Raw genomic sequence first — 22363 nt, 5'->3', positions numbered from 1 at the left:
CCACAGTGCCATACACTTCTGTAGGGGCTGTGCCTGGGGTTGCAGTTCTGGTCCCATTTAAGTTATATTTCAAGGTCACGGTCCACACAGGTCAGCTGATCGCTAGGTTGACTTTCTTAAAAAAAAAGGGTTTTGTCTTGTTGAGTCAGCCTCTTTAGGTATTTTACATTAAATAAGAAACTAAATAGAGAGAAAACCCATACAATTTCATTTACCTGTACGTGATATGCTTGTGATTCCACTTCTGCCCAGTTAAGGCATAACGTTTTCGGCGGATGCTAAATCTGGAAACACCACTTTTCTGGTCAGGCACACCACATCGTGGTTTCTTCATCCAGCTACAATAAATGAATAGAAGTGTTACTGAAACAGGCAGCCGCCTCACCCCAAGCTTCAGACCAGACTGTGTAACAGACATTTAGGACAGAAGGTATTAATAAATAATAAATGTATAACATCAGAATAGATATTTTAATGACTCCACAGCTGATTGGTTGTAGGTCTGACAAAATACAGAAAGGTCCACATATGATACTTTCACATTCCTTATATTAACATATCCACTTAAAAAAAATGAATATTCAGGTTTAACTGCATTGATCAATCAGCATCCAACACCCCTTCTCTACACTCAAGGGGTTCAGATAGCGGAGATCTATGATGCTTTATGTAAGTCACACTGGAGAGCGTCTTTCTATGGTCCCTGGTTGTGATATGGAGGATTTATTTTCCCAAATACTAATATAGAGGATAAGAAGAAGAGTCAAAAATACATGTTTGGCACATTAACCCTGCAATATTTTGTTAGTCAGGGAAAGGAAACCAGACGCAGTCACACCTGACCAGTTTTAAATTAGAATGTCATTGTATTACCGATTGTTTCAATTGGCAATGAGGCTTACATAAGCATGACATAGGTGGGTAACGAGTCGGATTTTCCAAGTTAGAATTGCTGTAATTTCCCCTTTTGAAACATATTACACAATAATCCACAAATTACATCAATAACATAGCTAAGTAGCTGCTTTTATATTTTTAAAACTTCTGAACCTCTTGTGCAATACAACCCGTACCTTCTACATAGAAAAAAAACATCATATCTGAAGCCTATATCCGGCAGCTAAATACTACACAGTTTATACTTAAAGGGATTGTCGAAAGTTAAAAAAAATGTTCAACTAGCAGCAGCAAATGTCCGGAAATAAAAAACACCTGTACTCATCTGGTAAATCCCCAACCGCACCTTTGGCAACTCTTCAGTGGTCCCCCATTGGTCTTTGTTTATTTTCCTGGCATGTTGACGTGCTGTATCGCCATGTGATCATTGCAGCCAATCACGTATTGACTTCACCTCTGCATCCAGTGATCTGTACGTCAGGTCATCGCTCCGGAAAAGTAAACAAAGACCGCTTGAGCAGCAGGGGATTTTACAGGTGAGTATTGTTTTAACCTTTAACCTTGCAGCCAGTCTACAAGCTCTTTGCCTACCTTCATACAAATCGTAATATTCACCTACAGTATATGTAATCACAATGATGCTAAAAAGACATGGCAGATGTGTAACTTTGAGAGAGATCTATGCCAGGTCAGATCCATGCACAGCATTTAGGTGTTTTTATCAGCATTTTTTGGAAGAATTTTTCAAAGCCAAAACGTTGCATCCAGATATTTGCTGTTAGGCCCTATGCACACGAACGTGTTTTTGCGGGCGCAATTCCCCCGAAAATCCATGGGAGAATTGCGGCCCCATTCATTTCTATGGGGCCATGCACACGACCGTAGTTTTTACAGTGCGTGCATGGCCCGGGAGCCCGCACCGCAGAAAGAATGGACCTGTCTTATTACGGCTGTGTTCTGCGGTCTGGGCTCATTGAAAATAATGGCCGCGGCCATGTGCATGTCCCGCGATTTGCGGGCAGCTCGCGGCTGACAGTCCGCAGCCGGCCGACCCGAAAATCACGGCCATGCACACGGCTACAGTCGTGTGCATGAACCCTAAGTTTGGAGGAAGATATGACACACATATGTCTACACACACAGCATTTTGGTTTGTGACATTTCAAAATGCAGCATTCTTTACTTAAATAAACCTTAAAAAAACATTAAAATACATTTAAAAAAAACAAAAACTTTTTGTTATGCTTTTTTTTTTTGCTTGTGTAAAAAAGCCATGAATTGCAAAAGTTTTTCGTTTAAGTTTTGATGGTGATTTATGTATTCAAAAGATTTATAAAATGCATTTTTTTCTGGCATTTTTCAAGTCCTATAGAGAAGCCTATTGGAAAAATGCCAGAAAATCTCCATACCTAGAGGCCAGATAAAATCCTCAAATAAAAAGAGCATTCTTTGAAGTGTGTTTTATATTTCATTATATACTATCAGCTAACATCTGGCCAAAACAAAGAAAGGCAAAAAAACAAAAAGAAAAATACTGTAATGCTGTATGGGGGAGCTATGGGGCATTATACTGTATGGGGGAATTTGTATGGGCATTATATTGTATGGGGGAAGCTATTGGGGCATTATACTGTATGGGGGCATCTGTGTTGGCATTATACTGTATGGGGGCAGCTAAGGGGCTAATGTATGACCCCATACATTATACTGTATGGGTGTATATACTGTATGGGGAATTTGTGTGGGCATTATACTGTATGGGGGAATTTGTGTGGGCATGACACTGTATGGGGGCATCTGTGTGGGCATTATAATGTATGGGGGGTCTGTGTTGCTTTACACTGAATGGGTGCATCTATGGGGTATTATACTGTATGGGGGCAGAAATGGGTGTATTATGCTGTTTGGGGCAACTATGGGGCATTATAGTGTATGAGGGAAGTTATGCGGGCATTATACTGTATGGAGGCAGCTATGGGGCATTATGCTGTATGGGGGCAGCTATGGGGGAATTATACTGTATGGGGGCATCTGTGTGGGCATTATGCTGTATGGGGCAGCTATGGGGCATTATACTGTATGGGGGAATTTGTGTGGGCATTATATTGTATGGGGGAAGCTATAGGGGCATTATACTGTATGGGGGCAACTGTGTTGGCATTATACTGTATGGGGGCAGCTATGGGGCTAATGTATGCTATGGGGCATTCTAATGTACGGGCTCAGCTGTGGTGGCATTATACTGTATGGGAGCATCTGTGTGGACATTATGCTGTATGGGAGCTGCTATGGGTTATTAAACTGTATCAGGTAATTTGTATGGGCATTATACTATATGGGGGCATCTGTGTGGGCATTATGCTGGTAGGGGGCAGCTATAGGGCATTAAAATGTATGGGGGAATTTGTTTGGGAATTATACTGTATGGGGGCATCTGTGTGGGCATTTTTCTGCATGGGGCATCTGTGTGGGCATTATACGGTATGGGGGCAGTTATGGGGCATTACACTGTATGGGAGAATTTGTGTGGGCATTATACTATATGGAAGCATCTGTGTGGGCATTATGCTGTATGGGGCAGCTATGGGGCATTATGCTGTATGGGGGATTTGTGTGGCCATTATACCGTATGGGGTATCTGTGTAGGGGTTATACTGTATGGTGGCTGCTATTGAGGCATTATACTATATGGGGGCATATGTATGGGAATTAAACTGTATGGGGCAGCTATGGATCATTATACTGTATGTGGGAATTTGTGTGGGCATTATACTATATGGGTTCATCTATGGGGGATTATACTGTATGTGGACAGCAATGGGAGAATTATGCTGTATGGGGCAGCTATGGGGCATTATACTGTATGTGGGCATATGTGTTGGAATTGTGCTGTATGGGGCATTAAACTGTATGGGGGAATTTGTGTGGGCATTATAGTGTATGGGAGCAGTTATGGGGAATTATACTGTATGGGGCATCTTTGTGGGCATTATACTGTATGGGTGCATCTATGGGGACAATATACAGTATTGGGACAGCTGTGGGGCATTATCATGTATGGGGGCAGCTATGGGGCATTATAATGTATGTGGGCATCTGTGTAGGGCATTATACTGTATGTGGGCAGCTTGGGGGGGGCATTATGCTGTATGTGGCAGCTATGTGGCTTTTTACTGTATGAGGGCATCTGTGTAGGCAATATACTGTATTCGTTCATTTGTGTTGGATTTATACTGTATGGGTGCATCTATGGGGGCATTGACTGTATGGGGCAGTTATAAGGGCATTATACAGTGGGGGGTTCTATGGGTGCATTATACTCTGGGGAGGCACTATGGTAGCATGATACTGTGTGGGCTGAACAGGGTGTATATGGCTGGAAATTGGGCAAGGTTAGAGGCGTGGCTTAACAGGGTGCTCTGCATCGGTTGTCCGGATACTTGAAAGTTTAGAGGTATGATACTACCCAATGAACAAGTAGGTTTTGTCTGTGTAGTGAATATTAGTCAGGGGCAGAGGCACCAGTGACTCAAATTCAGTGCAACATTTGCACCACAATATTGGTAAGTGAAGTTTTATTGTTTGACAGATTGAGAAAACAATAGCAGCTATTGACTTGCATGATAATATCAATGTACAGTAATACGAGTTCTCACCTCATTGTGATTTGACTACATCAAAGGATGGAAGCAGAGGGAAAAAAACAAAACAACACTATTATTCTCCTTTAGAATAACTTCTTCTAGCATAAGGAACACATTCAGCATGCAGGTGTAATTTGTAATTACATTTCTATATTAGAATTTATTTTGCAGTTTTAATTGATGAACAATAAGCATTACTAGTTTGTCAAGTTTGTCAATATACTATAAAGTAAAGACATAAACCAGCAGCATAAAGATACTATGCAGTTTGCTGATATAGTTGATATGGCAACACTGTTCAGCTTCTAGTTTCCCCAATACACATACCAAGACCCTTGTTGATCAGCTACCGTTATATAGGATCTGATGTATGTATGGATAGATAGATAGATAGATAGATAGATAGATAGATAGATAGATAGATAGATAGATAGATAGATAGATAGATAGATAGATAGATAGATAGATAGAAATGAGACTTCTACATTCGTTTTCTGACGTAGAAAAGTTGCAAAAGGGCCAATGTGCGCTAAAAATGTGACTTTTGGCCTTTTTGCGATACCCTTGCTACTTTTGTGTGAAGGGGACTTGGCGTCGGGGAAAGGGGGCATGACCACCGAGGCCCGACAAATTTATTATAATTTATGCCAGAAAACTGGCATAAAGCATAGCGGAAATCTACGCCCCTACCTTGCCCCCCAATCTGATTACCCCAAGATTGGACAGTTAATATAAAATAAAACTGCTCATATAAGGTAATGAAGCCGGGCAGTATCAGAATGTTGTATGTGATGTATCTACCATTGACATACAATGGGTGAATCAATTTTGCATTTTTCAGGTTTACTTTAAATGTATTAAAAACAATAGTAGACAGCTCAATTTGCTCACTGTATTCTATGGACTTGTGAATTGGGCACTGGTGAATCTGGAGAATTGATGTTCTCAGGGTTGGAACGGCTGAAAAAAGTGCAAGAGTATCCTCCAGTGGGCCCAGGCTCTGACATAGTAATGGGTCCCAAAGGTCTGGCAGAAGACAACAACTTTTGGAGATGACTTTAGAGCCAATTACTCCCCCTGGAGTCTATTTTTTAAGGAGAAATGGACATGTTTTTAGAATAATTTTCTCTGGTGGGCCTAAGGAACCCCAGAGTGGCACTGAATATGAATCTTCTCTAATCCGAATACAATGCTCTCTGCGAATTTCAGGCAAGTGCCAAGTGACAAATCAAAGCCTTATACATCGGTTCAGTCTATGCACAAATGATGAAGTTAAATAAATGGAAGAGCATTTCATGGGCTAAACTAATTTTCATGGGAATATTACCTATAAAGTAAAAACAGTCTTCATATAATTGAATTTTATAGCTAGAACAACATGTTTGAAAAATAGGCAGAAAAACATAAATAGTTAAAATAGGAAAAACGAAATATAAGGGCATTGTACCGGGATATCAAACATTTGCCACCTCTTTGGTTGTTTGTTTGTTTTGCGACACCTCTGTAGAATTACAATATCTAGCAAGTGTTGCAGATGAATAAAATTAGCCATGTCATTTGTATTTTGATATTGACTTATTACAATATAACATCATGACAATTATCCCCTACAATGCAGTGTCTTGCACATAACGTTTCTCTCTGCAGAATTTGACAGTTATCCGCGACTTCCTGACAGACTGTGAAATTTGCTGCAATCGCTTCATTAATCAAGTTTCTAAAATATATTTTTTTAATGTGTCTAATCTGTGCTATTTTTATAGACAGTTGAAATGTTAAAATTATACTCAGAGGAAAAATACTGGCCTGCATGTATCGGTATATTGAGCTCAACCAAAAGTTTTCTTTTTACTGACCTATTCATGGTGCCACCTACTAGAAATAACTAAAGGGGTGACCGTAATGACCCGCCCCCAATATACCCCATGTAATACTACATCTACATGGGCAGCTATACATATCGCTTTTCCGTAGTACATCATAGTTCAATAGTAAGAATTTTGGTAGTATTATTTAACCAAAATTGGGAATGGGTCCAAAAAAGAGGAGACACATAAAGATTCCAATTGTATTACTCCTACCTTTAATCTCCGGTCCAAAAATGACCGTATCATTTTTACACCTTAGTAATTAGTGTATGTTTCTTTATGAAGTTATGGCTAAGGGTTGTCACTAGGCTAAACAGGCTGCTTGCAAAAAATGCACCAAAAGTGCAAAATCTAATCCCCAGACATTTTTTGTTTTTACTTTTTTCCTCCTTGCCTTCTAAAAGCCATAACTTGTAGTTGTAGTTTTTAATGGCACGATTTAATGTACCATATAACGTACTGGGTAACTGAAAAAAAAATTGTGGAATGGGAAAAAAATCAACGATTCCTCCATTGCTTTTTGGGTTTCACCGTGTTAAAAACAACATGATAACTTTATTATGTAGGTCCATATGACTATGGTAACACCAAATTTATAGTTTTTTTTTTAAGTTTTACCACTTTTACAAAGAAAAAAATATCTGTTTAAAACAATATGTGTTTTGTGTCTCCATAATCTGAGACTCATAACTCTTTTAGTTTTCCATCGATTGAGCAGTATGAGGGCTTGTTTTTCACGAGGTAAGATGTAGTTTTATTGGCACTATTTTGGGGTACATGCGACTTTTTGATCAAGTTTTATTAAATTTTTTGGGGAAAGCTAGGGTGACCAAAAAACAGCAATTATGGAATTTTTTATTTCTTTTACGGCGTTCACCGTGTGGGTTAAAGGGGTTTTTAAGTCCCAAAAAATGTATGGCCTATGAACAGTATAGGCCATCAATATGTGATCGGTCGGGGTCCGACTTTAGACTCCCCCGCTGATCAGCTGTATTGAAAAGCCAGCAGCCTCCACTTTGTTTCTACTTGCTCACTGTGAAGCGTCGACACACTTGTAGCAGTAGTTCACAGTATTACAGCCTTCTCCTATTCAAGTGACCCCTTCAAAACAGCTGAACGGCGTGTGCGCTGGTAGTCAGACCCCGATCGTTCACATATTGATGGCCTATCTTGAGGAGAGGCCATCAAATTTTTAGGATTGGAAAACACCTCTAAATAACGTTATATTAGAATATTTTGGACTTTTACAGACGCTGCGATACCAATTATATTAATTTAAAAAAAAAAATTTTTGTTTATTAAAAAATACTTTAATAGTTTTTTACTTTTAGTTACCCTAGAGGACAGGAACAAGCGATCCAATCGCTTGCACAATGTACTGCAATATTTATGCATGGCAGTATATTTTGTTTTTTGACAGCTCCTATTAAGCCCTGGCTCTGACTGGGAATTATAAAAATCCCCATAACTCTAGGCAGTTAAGAACCACGTGTATTGTGAGGCATGCACAACTTATTTTAAAGTGCACAATGCCCATTCCCTGATGTTTTTGTGGCTTTCTTCCCCATTAACTTCAAACATCATTACTAAATCGTCTCCTTGTTCTCAGATCTTATGCGGCCCTGGGCTTGACGCGATAAGCAACTTGCTGGTGTATGCTATGGCTAAGTGGAAGGTGGCCGCATAGGTAGTGAACAAATGTACATATGTCATAGTAGGAACACAACTATAAATGGCAAGAAAATAGTACCAACATACATCCAGCATACCTACTTAGCCTAGTCAGGGGCGTAACTAGGAAAGACTGGGCCCCATAGCAAACTTTTGACTGGGCCCCCTCCCCTATGTGTCATATCCAGCCCCCCTTGTATATAGTGCCACTGTAGATAGTGCCCCCCTGTAGATTGTGCCATACAGCCCTCCTGTAGACAGTGCTATACAGCCCCACCTGTAGACAGTGCTATACAGCCCCTCTGTAGATAGCGCCCACACCTTCCCCATATAAGTTGTGCCATACAGCCCCCCCTGTAGATAGTGCCATACAGCCCCGATTCCTGTAGATAGCGCCATATAACGCCCCTCCTCATGTAGATAGCCCCACCTCATGTAGATAGTGCAATATAGTGCCCCCCTTCTGTAGATAGCGACACCCAAACAAATAAAACAAAAAAACTTCATAGTCACCTAGGCCCCGTTCCTGCGACGAACGGAGCAAATCAATGCTGACGGGATCTTTGCGTAGGCCGGCATGATCCAGTGATGTCATCACACCAGCCTGCGCAGTTTTCCTGTCCCTGCGCCTGATAGGTTGCAGGCCGAACGTGGCATGTAGCCTGGTAAATGGCAGCGCAGGGAGCTACCTCCTTGCTCTGCCATAGGGTTCAATAGTATTTGCGTCCTAAGGACGCAGATACTATTGAATGTGGCGTCGCTACTGCTGTAGCAGCCATATCAACTGCTACCAGTGCTACCAGGCTCCATGGCTGCTACAGCAGTAGTTACGCCACTGGGCCTAGTTCTGAATGCCAAAAAGCACAATCTGTAGTAAGTTCCTCCATTAGTTTCTTGCCACTTAGAGAACTGCTGTCCTTATATTAGGCAGAGTGACCCTCAGGCACCATGGCCCACCCATATAACTAAGCAGGTATAGAATGAAGATAAATCCCAGATAGCAACCCACAATGTGCGAAATCCCTCATGTTAGCCAGTCAGCACCCCAATTCATAGCTATTAATCACATTGTGCATAAACAACTACATACACAAATCACGACAATAAACCACATTTCTGGCCATATTGGAGGAGATTTATCAAATCTGGTGCAAAGTAAAACTGGAAAAGTTGTCCATAGCAACCACTTAGATTTCACCTGTCTTTTTATAGCAAAATGCAATAGAAAAAAACCCCAAGGATTTTGGGCACTTTTGAGAAGGACCAGATGGAGCATAACATTTAATATTAATAGAGATTTATTATAATTGGCAACACATTTCAACATTAATGTCAATTAATGTCTATATCAGGCCACTTTTCCATTGCAGTAGTTAAATTGTGTATCGGAAGCCGCAAATATGAGTAAGTGACTAATGCAGAAACTACCTCCGGGGGAAGACCAGTATGACAATGGAATATAGCCCTCAAGAAGTATTATAGACCAATGGGGATTTCATTAAAAAAGAATGTTTATGGAATAAATTCCCAAAAAATCTATGCAGTAAATACCAATATAGGAGGAATATACTTACTCAATTGTATATCTGTCAACTGTTTGTGTAATATTAATGCCATAGAATTGCTGCATAGCAGCTATAGCTGATTGCATGGTTTCTGCAGAGCGCAATACCGACATTCTGGGGTCTGATGGTGGAAGGTAGCCGTATTTTTGCAGCCAACCCTGAAAATGATAAAAAAAATTATGAATATCTGTTAAAAGATTGAACAAAGACAAAAGATTTAAAAAAACAAAAATAAAAATTGTAATAATAATAATAATAATAATAATAAATTGGTGAAATAATAAACTACATATTATGTTATTCATATAATACACAGGCATAAAATGAAAAATAATAAGCCAGATTCAACAACAATGTCTAGAGTTATACATATCCGTACTTTGGGATTTCTAAGGCAGTCACGTTTTCTTTTTTAACGTTAGTGGTCTCATTAAAATGTGAAATGTCCTATAAGTAAGGACATGCATCATTTTGACAAGCAAGTGAACAGGCAGTTCCGTCGATCCAGCATTGGGTCTGTATGGAAAACCCTGTTAAATTTATTGGAACCGAAAATGATTCATTCTTGCATATTCGCATGTTCAGGACTATGTATAAATATAGTTTCTTTATATCTGGCCTCCTTGTTATTCGTAGATACAAGATATCCCGATTATATTCCCATTGTCAGCTTCTCTTCCTTCCTGCTAGTTATTCTTGTATTAACTATCCCACGATTATTCTAATACAACGATGTAATGACAACTTCTTCCATAACCAACATCAGTGTGGATTATAGGGAGGGCAAAAGGACCAATTGCCAAGGGACCTCCACCACCTAGGAGACTCCACAACTCAGTTTCCTCCTGCCCTTCCCATGGAACTCCCAGCAGAAAAAATACTTAAAATGTACCTCCAAACAATACAAGCTTTAATATCTGACAGAAGAGGTGATTATGCAATTTTAACTAATATTTAGCACCTAAATTGATTTTACACGGACAGATTTTTATCCGATAAAATCAACAAAAATAATTGGAATATATGGGGACGAACGATCGTTAATATGATCGTTGGTAAATTTTGCATTTTGATGGCAGCACATCCCATTTACACAGGGAGATGTACTGCCGACAAGAGACCATTTTTTAGGCTGCATAAAAGATCAGATGGGCATTTGCTCACTTGTCAACTGATCACTGCCCTGTTTGCCCCACCATTTGCCAGTGTTAAAGTGCCTTTAGGGTCCGAGGTCCACTCTGCTTGCAGGAAATATGGTGACCTGAGACTGGAATTTTATTGCTTAGGTAGCAATAAATTCTCAGACCCCCCCCCCCTTTATTTACCCAACCGGCTAAGCTACCATAGGATCTATTTCAATATATACACACGATAGATAGATGATAGATAGATGATAGATAGATAGATAGATAGATAGATAGATAGATAGATAGATAGATAGATAGATAGATAGATAGATAGATAGATAGATAGATAGATAGATAGATAGATGATAGATAGATAGATATGAGATAGATAGATAGATAGAGAATTATTAAAGCAGTCTTCACCGTCACTTCCCCAGTAGTCACAGCAGTCCACACCTTACATTCAAAACAAGCCTATGACAGCATTGTAATATTTCTCTGACAACATCCATCTCTATGCATTTGGCATATGGTGGGAGCGCACAGCTACATAATGCACAGTATTTAGTCGTCATTGTGACCTGGTTTCGTCCAGCCTTGATGGGCCTAATGTATAAAATCTGTCGAAAACAAAAAGTGGTGCAGTTGCCCATAGAAAAATAAAATAAAAAATCAGATTGGCTTTTACAATTTCACTTTTTTTAGTCTTTATTGAGTCTAGTGAGTCAGGTGTGTGTTTCACGTAATACTAGTATTCTGATTCTGACTCAATTTCCCAGATAAACTTTAAAGCCAGCCGGGTTTATGAATATCTTGACAAGTCTGGTTGTCCAATATATATCACTAAAATATCACCGAGTATTAAGCAAGAGCATGTAAAGGGCAGTATCTCTCCTCCGCTGCCTGGCTGTCGCTTCTGACTATTATAAATGAGTGCAGTAATTTACAGACCGACTGTAGCCTTGGAAAAAAAAAACTGCCTTGAACAACACTATAGTACAAACAATAAATCTTATTTAGCACTTACGTTCCTCTACTGCACTGACCCCACAACTATGTTATTACTGGAGGCTCTGTTCAGCTCTTTTTTTCATTTATTTATTACTCTTATTTAACTGATCACTTGAAATTCTACCCAAAAGGAACATTTTCATTTCTACAAACCATAATGGATGTTTTAAAGAAAGCAATTACTCTTCTTACAATGTTATATGATTTTAAAGGAACACTCTGTCTGGGCAAAACTGATGCACTGTGTAATATCTAGTGCGGGCCTGAGGGGGCGGTGCATGACACCGCGGTTCTCTGTTTTGTGTTCTTCAAATCCCTGTGTCATGCATCGCGCCTCAGGATTTTCTCCTAACACAAGGAAACCAAAATATATATCGGCCTTTTATTGTTCTCTTTAGTTATTTCTGAGTTATCTTTGTTCTTTAGATGCATGATGATATCCTCTAGTGGCAGCCATTACAGTATCCATAGAGGCTGTCACCCAGTGTTCCACATAACCTCAAGGAGTGGGGATTCCTAGAGGGAGAGGAGGGATTTGGGTAAGGGTGGAAAGTAGGAATAATTGTATCTCCCTTAGGTGACTTTATATTGCTATTTTGTATGCACTCTGCTAATCCTGGTATACATTACACCCACCGGGAAGATTTGAACTATACTATAGGTAGCAAACAGACAGGATAGGGATTGAAAATTGAAATAAAAAGTTAAGATAAAAACATTGATCAATAGAATTTTCGCAAAAAAAAACCAAAAACAACAACATTAAAAATGGCCACTGTATTAGCTTAATTTATTCTTCCCTCAGATGTCAACTGTGCCTGCTTTTCCCAAGAGCAGGTAAAGATGACAGAGTAGGGGAAGCACAAATTACAGAAGAGGAGACAACAGGACATTACCCGATAACACCATAGTAATTGTCTCCTTAATATGACAGCCGTTAATACCGGAGGGTGGCAATTTACATTGCAGATTACAACTTTTGAAGAGAGCAGTCAGTGAGGACAGTGAGCTTCTAATGTATTGCCAAATAATAAAATGTTACACATGCTGATGAATGTTCCTCTTATCTTAGTACAGTAGCATTTTGTGCTCCAGAGCTGGTCTTCTACCTTTAACAGGAAGTTTCAACCACAGGACAGGAAGTTTCAACCACAGGACAGGAAGTTTCAATCACAGGACAGGAAGTTTCAACCACAGGACAGGAAGTTTCAACCATAGTCAGCTATTTTGATGTTATGGAGTAGTCTTCTAGTCCCCTGATCACCCACCAACATGCAAGTTTACACCTCTGCTCCCTACTCTCCGCTTCCCCTACTTCAGTCTCTATGTCTGTCAGTTTTGTATACTGTATGTAAGGCTTTGTTCACTCCATTGGCCTATACATCTGTGTACAATGTGGTTATAAAATATTTCCCATGGCTTAAATAACTTCAACATATTTCACAGAATTGGCCAAAATAAATCTAGAGTTTTGACGAGGTGAAATATTTCTGTATATCAGTGTCCACCAACCAGTGGCTTAGGAGTTAAATGTGGCTCTTGGACCAATGGCACGTAGCTATCTAGCTGCAGATAGAGTTGTGCTCCAGTAGCACAAAGATTATCAACGCATGACTGACACTTGGCACCAGGGCAAGTACCATACTACTGGAACTTGCCTAAAGAGGCCGTCCATTTAAAAAACCAAAAAACATTTCCATGCACCCTGTTAGGGAATTCTGAGTTAAAAGAGGAGCATCCACTGTTCAGGATACTCATCTCTTGTCCAGATTGGAGACCTTTTATCTCCTTGATTACACAGATAATCCATTGTTATGAATGAGAACTTTGTAATGCTTAATTTCCTCTGTGGGGGTGCTGCAGGAATACTGAACAATACAAAATGTGGGCTGTGCAAATGAGCGCCACTCAACGAGACAGCTCGTTGATCGGCGCTCGTTTGCTCCTTTCACAAGGAGCTATGTATGGGCTACGATACGCTCGTTACTACGATTGCTTGCCTCCATAAATTTCTATCATGTTGGCAGCACGTCTCCCTGTTTACACAGGGAGGTGTGCTGCCAACAACAATAATATTTTAGGCTGTCAAAACGATACGATCAGGCGATGAAGAGCGTTTGCTCGTTTATCGGCTGATCATTGCCCTGTTTACACAGGGCAATGATCGGGAATGAGCGCTTTGTGAATTCTCGTTTGCCTGATATTTGGCCCATGTAAAACGGCCCTTAGACTGTTTTAGAAAATCGTCTATGAGAAAAATTGACCTTTCATGGTCCCTTTTATGCATTAAAAGGCTTCTTTAGATTATGATCAGTAACGTATGGGGACGAGCAATCCTTATTACGATCACTTGTCCTCATACATTTTTATTATGTCGGCAGCACATCTCCCTGTTTATCAGAATAAATCAAGCACAGTAGAAGGAAGTCGGCACCACTCTCAATCTTCACAGCATGGAACAGGCAGATAGATGCAAGTGGAGTCAGGGTTTCCTCATTTAAGCAAACTTCGGGCGGTGCTCAGCATAAAAACAGACAGTCTTGTAGTATAATATAGATGAAAGAAATGAAAATGCGGCACTCACCCGTTTGCAAATCTTTTTAACTTTATTGTGTCACCTTGGCGAGGATAAAAGCATTACAGGGAGGACAGCTAGTTGTAGGTTACAGCCTGTTTCGCGCTGGAGATTGCGCTTCTTCTGACCTAGGTCAGAAGAAGCGCAATCTCCAGCGCGAAACAGGCTGTAACCTACAACTAGCTGTCCTCCCTGTAATGCTTTTATCCTCGCCAAGGTGACACAATAAAGTTAAAAAGATTTGCAAACGGGTGAGTGCCGCATTTTCATTTCTTTCATCTACATCTCCCTGTTTACACCAGGGGGATGCGCTACCGACGACGATAATATTTTCTGCTACATGAACGCTTGTTTGCCCGATAATTGTTCCATGTAAAAGGGCCTTTACTACAAGGTTTCTTCACAGATGATTGCTGGGGGTCTCTGCAGGAGGACACTTTGTTCTCTGCCTATTGTCAAGGGACCATTCTAGCAAGTAGGGATTGTTCAAAGCGGAGTACCCTTTTATTATAACTAATAATACCTATGTCTGGTGTATTATTAAAAATATACACACATGCACACACAATAAAATATAATTACATTTGCTCCAACTAATCTACCCTACAACAAGATCAGCTGGCAGCTGACTGTCCTGCCATGTGACCACATATTCCCTTGATAACCAAAAGTGTTTGTGACTGCTCAGGACCATTTTTGAATATGTCTGCAATTCCGCCTTAAAGACCAGCTATGTGGACGTAAAGGGTCTAAGGACAAGGACTTTAAAAAGGCAAGAAACATCCACAATCCCAAGAAATTATATCACAAGCTAAAACTGATTCCAAACCTTTAACGATGACGATAGAATACTTCACATAATATTGTTCAGGACGATGGCAGTTTGGTTAAAAATGCATTTGACTTGTCATCATTAGAATTTGTCTGCACTAGTTTTAGTGTTGGCCCTTATGCTCAGGGGGTAATCCCAAAATCATAAATTGGATAGGTGATCATTTTCTGATCACTGGGGGCCCCACCGCCAGGACCCCTACCGATCGTGAGAACGGGGGTACCGAAACTCTAGATCCTCCTCACTGGTCGACTGTAGTGATGAGGACATTGAATGGAGCGGTAGTCGAGCATGCGCACTGTCACTCCATTCGAAGTCTATGGGAATGACGGAAACAAACATAATAATCCAGTAATTCCCAGGAAATCTAACATTCGTACAAGTAACTTCAGCAGATTTTCATTTACTCTAGTAATATTTGTAGTTCTAATTGTAAGACATGAAAATTTTATCTACATTCAAGAATTTGGCCAACATAAAACCAAGTCAAAGCACGTTCTTCATATTCCCATGAAAGTTTTCCTCTGCTGTGTTGTTAACACATCTGACGGAATGAAATCCTGCTGAAGAGCTACAAAACCAAGCAGAGATTGAAAACACAAACAAGTTATTAGGTGAAATACGAGAGCGCTCTACTATAAACATCAGCTCCGCAGAAAAAAAGAACGCCAGATGTCACGATTAAAAGTAAAACTTCAGCCTTTTGACGTTAGTAGCGCAATTCATATCCAAGTCGGAACTGCATTGTCTGCCAATGTAAATGATTCCCTGACTCAACTAACAGTTAATCTTTAAAATAAAACTGTGCATATTTTTCACTTGCGTATTCTTAGGTGTACGATGATAAAGTGTCTCATCAAGATATCCAGTTTATACAATTGAATGCATGGCATATTTATAAAGATAAATTACTCTCGCATGTTACTTATTTATGCCAGACAGGCTGTTTTCCTAGGTTATTCCAGGACAATGCTTAGCAGAAAAAAAATTAAAATAAAATTCATATGGGGAAAAAAGAGTGGGATTTGAAAAGATGTTTGCTAATGCAGTAATCTAGTAACATATTGTAGGCGTAAGATACACAGGCAGTTCCCGTAACATGATCACTCTACCAAAATCTAGATCAATTTCTCTTTCCATTAATTAAAGAGGGCTTTCTGACAAATTACTTTTATTGCATGTTCACTGGATAGGCCATTAAAATCTGATAAGTGCGGCCTTCATTAATCTAGGGAGCAGCGGTGCCTGGTCCCCGTTTTTGAAGGATAAGTTACTCATATATATTTAATTTCCATTAGAGTCTATTGGAGATAGAGAAACATGCACAGAAACTTCTGCATTGGGGATTGAGCAGCCCATTCTTTGGACTGATGGGGGTCTATCCACTGGCAACACCCACCAATCCCGAAAATGATCCCACCAAGCCTGAGAATGAGCCCAAGATCCTGATGACTTTCATGGCGTCTCCACTGGATTAGTGGTTGTTTAATACGGAGAACATGGGTTCCTGGTCCAAGTTCTTAGAGAAGAAGTTGGCACTCATGTACAGTCACTTTCCATTATGGAAGTGAAATTGTTGGCACCTCCACCAATGATCCCAAGATCCTGGTAACTTTTATGATATGTCATTCGGATCTGTCATGAAAATCTGATCAGTGGGTGTTCAACTACTGGGGCTCCCACTGATCTAAAGTATCTGGGTACTCAGTCACATTCTTGGAGGAGAAGTAGGCATTCATGCATAGTCACTCTTCATTATTACAGACACAGAAAAAAGGTGCAGAAACATCTGCGTTAGGGTCTGAGCACCCCATTGTTAGGACGGATGGGTCCATCAATGGTACCACCACCAAACCCAAGAATGATCTCAAAATCCTAATCATTTTTATGGCATATCCAGTGGATAAGCCATAGATATCGTGTTTTGGAGAACACCTTTAAACTATAGTCGAGTGCACTCACATTTAGAAAAGAAACCAGTGGGCAACCTTCTGATAAACTGGGACAGATTTTAAAGAATCAGATGCAATTTGGTTCCAGATTAGGTTAATATGATAGAATAAAAAATGAGCAAAACAAAAAGGCTCACAACATTGTAGTGGTTATGTGCCTATGGACAAAAGCAGGCTTTATTTCACCTATGGCAAAGATTACGTATGTCGCCCCTCTCCACAACATAAAGATCATAATCCTAAGCAGTAAGATAAATGCATTTATAAAGGACACAGAAATCTAATACTGTATGCAAAGATGTAGCAGAGCGGAATTTGTCATATGGTACAATGTCTCGTGATTTCACGATGCGTATTCAGTGGTTTTCCTTTGGATTGCAGGTAAACCTACTTGTTAATGTATTCCTATTCTTTTTCTAGTGTTTTGTGTGTTTATTTATGGAAATAGCATTATCATGGGAAGCAGGCTCAGTAAGAGAGTATTAACAATTCATTCAGCATTCAAAGGTATAAGAAAGAGCTGGCTAATTAAATCAGGAAATACTGTTCATGTGCTTGTGCAATGGAAAATCTCTGTATAGTTATAGAATTAGACTGTACATTATTTCTCCATATAAGTCGTATGTTTAGTGCAAAGTTTTGGAAAAGATTTCCTGATCTCACAGGCTGGGATGTGATCTCGTCATTGACTTTGTATATTTGTCTCTTTTACAGAACTGTATTATGGCCATGTGTATGATGCTTTAAAATGGATCTGTCAGCTTAATATGCTGTCTTATCTAAGGGCAGCATATGACAGCTACATGCCCGTACTCCTAGTAGCCAAGACGGCACAAAAAATTGTATGCCCCTTGGCTAATAGGAGTATTGAAAGAACATAGCAGACTCAAAGTCTGCTGTATTCATGGGTGGAACGCTCCCCCCACCTCTCCTCCACCTCCCCTATACACGCAGCCGGTCAGTCACCGCAGAGAGGGACAGGGGGACCGATCACCCATGAATATGACAGGCTCAAAACTTTGTGTCTTGTGTATTCCTTCAGCACTCCTATTAGTCAAATGGCACAAAGATTTTCTTTGTGCCGTTTTGTGCTGCTTTGTCTTAGCTGTAATATGCTTACCTTACATAGGACAGAAAATTGAGCTGACAGATCAGCTTTAGAGAAAGTGTATTTTGACTGTTTTTTTTTTAAAAAAAAAAAAGGAAAATGTAACAATAATAAGCTTCTTGATATATCTATCTTAAAATTCATCACCATTTCCCGACTGCCACTGTGCACATCCCCCGTTCCATCTCGGTTTTTGCTCTTGCGTCCATAGGGACCACACCTTACAGTGGGTAGGTCAGCCAATCACATCCCGCTCATGTAACGTATTGACCATAGTGATGTTACAGTGGGCCGTGACGTCATGTGTTGTCCCTATGAATGCGGTTGGGGACCCCAACAGTAGCAGCGGGGGAAAGGTAAAATATTCTAAAGGTAAGTATATGTGTAAGAAAAAATTCAAATATTAGATTGCCATTAATTTATTTTCTGTTGGCTAATGGATGGGTGAATTGATTATTTTCTTATATTCTGCTAATATTCTATGTTGACATAATGTTTATATTATTAATATGGTCATGTCATGTTTGACAAAAATCAGGAAATAATTATTATCTATTTGGTAATTATTTCTATTACTTACGATAATATTTTAAAAATTAACAATAACCCATCATGACACCGTTACTGATGAGACGTCATCACTTCTCTTGTATCCCCATGGCAATGCCTTCTCTGAATTTACTTCATACTAATTTTCACTTTCACAGTTTTTAATCAAATTTGTGTATTTATAGAAAAGTAATTTAGGACGCACAATATTGTCAGCATATTTTCACTGCTGTTCTGTTTTTGTGGCTAGAAGAAGAGTATAAAGGGAAGACTTTTGATCCAGCGATTTTTTTTTTAAAAGGAATAATTTCCACTTTATTGTTAATTCACTTAAAATTGCGACGAGCACAGAGGGGTGGATGCAATGAGCCACGCGTTCCGAACAAATCACTCGTTCATGAAGAGTATGTTAGAAGCCATACACTTTGACCTCTGCTCATCTTTATTCTTCAAAATATGGAATTATTATATATGGAATGAATAAAGCCAAGCTCAACATATTCATTGTAAGGGTATGTGCACACGCTAGCTGTCATTTACGTGTGAAAAGACAGACTGTTTTCAAGAGAAAACAGCTGCCTCGTTTCACACGTAAATGCTCCTCCTCGCATTTTGCGAGGCGTCTGAGACGCTCGTAAATCTTGAGCTGTGCTTCATTGAGTTCAATGAAGAACAGCTCAAATTACGTGGCAAAGAAGTGTCCTGCACTTCTTTGCCGAGGCAGTCCATTTACGCGTCGTCGTTTGACAGCTGTCAAACGACGACGCGTAAATTACAGGTCGTCTGCACAATACGTCGGCAAACCCATTCAAATGAATGGGCAGATGTTTGCCGACGTATTGCAGCCTTATTTTCAGATGTAAAACGAGGCATAATACGCCTCGTTTACGTCTGAAAATAGGTCGTGTGAACCCAGCCTAAATGTCTTAAACTGGACCATTGTAATGCAAAACAAAATCTAAATACAGTACAAATTTATTTTTAGCGGGGAAAAGTTCCTTTCCAATGCCATAAAGGACAATCAGTTTATTTCCCTGGATAATTTTTTCAAGGAAGATTCCACTTTTGTCCTTATTCGACATAACATTGAAAGATCAACAGGTATCATTTTTGAAGGGTCCATAAGCGGGGGCCAATGCTAAGAATCAAAAGGTCCTCAGCAGTTTTTGTAGATCCCTAGGTCACTGGTCAGTGATTTAATTAACATAGAAACTCTGACATAGCAATTATTTTTAACACCAAATGGGCCGGTGTAAAATGACCTTAAGGACTCATTCACGCATCTGTAGTTGTATGGAGCCGTAATAATGCTCCCATAGAAGTGTATGAGGCCAAACTGTACATCAATATGTCTCGGAAGCCACACAAAGTGTTTATTTTTTCTGTTGGATTCCATATAAATCCGACAGACCAAAATGTGCCATGCTCTATTGGATGCTGTATTACAGAACTATTGGTTGTGTCTATGGCCCCGTAGTATGTAGTCAAAGGGGCTCTGTGTGCCACCACACAGGCTGCATTTCCTAAAAAAAAATAATTGACATTTCATAATATTTCAGAAAAATAAATAAATAAATGAGACCAATTACAAACTAATAAATGGGAGTCTATTCGAATTGTTAGTCGCTATAGAGGGAGATACTAAGCCTGGGAGCCCCCTCTATTAACCAGAATGCAGAGGGAGAGTTGTTTTAATAGGTAATGCTACATTTCCCAGGCAATGGCTATAAATATTTGATTGCTTACAGCTTTCCCAAATGACAACCATGGTTACACCAGGAGAGCCACAACCCCTGAAAAGGACAGACCAAGAGTAATCTGAAAAGTCAAGAAACAACTGCAACTAATATTATAAGGATTCATAGGAATCCTTTGCTTTGACATCATTTGGTCTAAACCATTACTGGGACATACAAAGAATCAGTTGATTCCTTGATTTGATTGGTTGGCCTCCTGATAGGCTATAATAGATACATCATGATTGTTTATAGGAATGTCAGGATCAATAGATTCACATTACAGAGCAGTCAAGCTATAGCATGATTCTGATCGTTGTTATCCTGCAACTCGCTGACTATTCACTTTCTGAAACTATATTCTCATTTCACGTGATAGTTCAAATCACTTATTTGATGTGATATTCATCCAAAGGGTTCAATAGAGAAGCAACAGCACAAGACAATACATATTTATGTAAAATAACCTTAAATGTGAGCCAATAAAACAATACATATTGATCGACTGGAAATGCACTAGAAAACCAACAGTACTGGACCATATAAGTTCATCTACAGGAGCGTCAATAGAGAACAAACAATCAAACATACATTCATCTACAGACACAATATTATTTCATTTACAGGAACCTAAACAGAATTATAACAGTACAGACATTACAAATTCATCAACAGAAACTTATATAGAGAAAAAGCAATGAAAGACAATACAAGATTTTCAACAGAAATGTATATAGAGAACTAGCAATGAGAGACAATACAGACAACAACGCAAGACAATACAAGTTAATTTACAAGAACCTAAATAGTGAATAAACAATACAAAAAAATACAAGTTCATCATCATCAACATCATCATCATCAATAAGAACCTCAGTAGAGAACTAATAATAGGAGACATCCAAGCTCTTTTGAAGGAACTTCAATAGAATACCAAAAAAAAAAAACAAGTCTGACTACACAAACTTCAATAGAACACCAGAAATACAAGACAATATACGTCCATCTAGAGGAAGACAGGGAATAAATCTAATCAAGTCACAGTACTTATTGAATTTAAAAAGAAAATATGATAATAATTCTAGAGTAAATGTCCACCTTTTAACATCATCTCATTTTTAGGTCTTACATTCTGAGCTGATCAGTTTCTTAATATAGCTTAATAGCGATCAGAGCTTTGTCTGTCTGAAATAGAGTGCCAAATTCCCTGAATAGACATAGATTCAAAATCTAAATTTCTGCTGCCACCACTAGAGGGCGCATATGAGCTTACTGCATACTGTTTTACTATTGAGTTCAATGTATATGAGTATTTAATAAGCTCCCTCTAGTGGTAGATGCAGACTGACAGAAATGTATGTTTTAGATCTATGTCTATGCAGGGGATTTAGAGCACTGTATGAGACAAACAAAGCTCTGAACGCTATAAAAATATAGTAAGAAATAAATCCACTCAGAGTTTTTCACGTATTTCGATTAAACACATAAAATGGTGTTCAGTGGTGGATATTCACTTTAAGAAAGTGCATTTTATAATAACTAGTATTGTCATCTTCTGGAATGTATATTGTTGTTTAGGCAACGCATATTTTGGATCTTGAACACATCAGGAGACTAGTGAAATAATAACCATGTGCCTACACTATATTTATATTATTTACTATGTTATAATTGCAATGTGTTACAAAAGTATGGAGTAAAGGACGCCATGCCACTTCTGCCGACTCACGTCCAGCTGTTGTTTTTTTTTACGTAATAATACAGCTATAATTTTTTTTTCCATTACACATTACCCTGCTAAAAACATCCCGAGGACCAGGACTTGTCA

The 22363-nt window shown here is 39.2% G+C and overlaps 1 protein-coding gene across 2 annotated transcripts in view; it reads right to left on the bottom strand.

Moving 5' to 3' along the window:
• MMP16 (matrix metallopeptidase 16) overlaps positions 1 to 22363 on the bottom strand; it is a 195625-nt gene that overhangs the window by 92197 nt on the left and 81065 nt on the right. The window contains exons 2-4 of one of the 2 annotated variants that reach the window (XM_075826025.1): positions 9655 to 9803; positions 4554 to 4568; positions 216 to 338 (exon numbers count right to left, since the gene is read on the bottom strand). In XM_075826025.1, coding sequence (XP_075682140.1) covers positions 216 to 338; positions 4554 to 4568; positions 9655 to 9803 — 287 coding nt within the window. The remainder of the gene's footprint in view (positions 1 to 215; positions 339 to 4553; positions 4569 to 9654; positions 9804 to 22363) is intronic. The other variant, XM_075826026.1, reaches the window with a different exon arrangement.

The sequence above is a fragment of the Rhinoderma darwinii genome, chromosome 5 (assembly GCF_050947455.1).
Source record: "Rhinoderma darwinii isolate aRhiDar2 chromosome 5, aRhiDar2.hap1, whole genome shotgun sequence".
Classification (NCBI taxonomy): domain Eukaryota; kingdom Metazoa; phylum Chordata; class Amphibia; order Anura; family Rhinodermatidae; genus Rhinoderma; species Rhinoderma darwinii.
The sequence above is the reverse complement of the archived record's forward strand: the minus strand, read 5'-3'. Positions and strand labels throughout refer to the sequence as shown.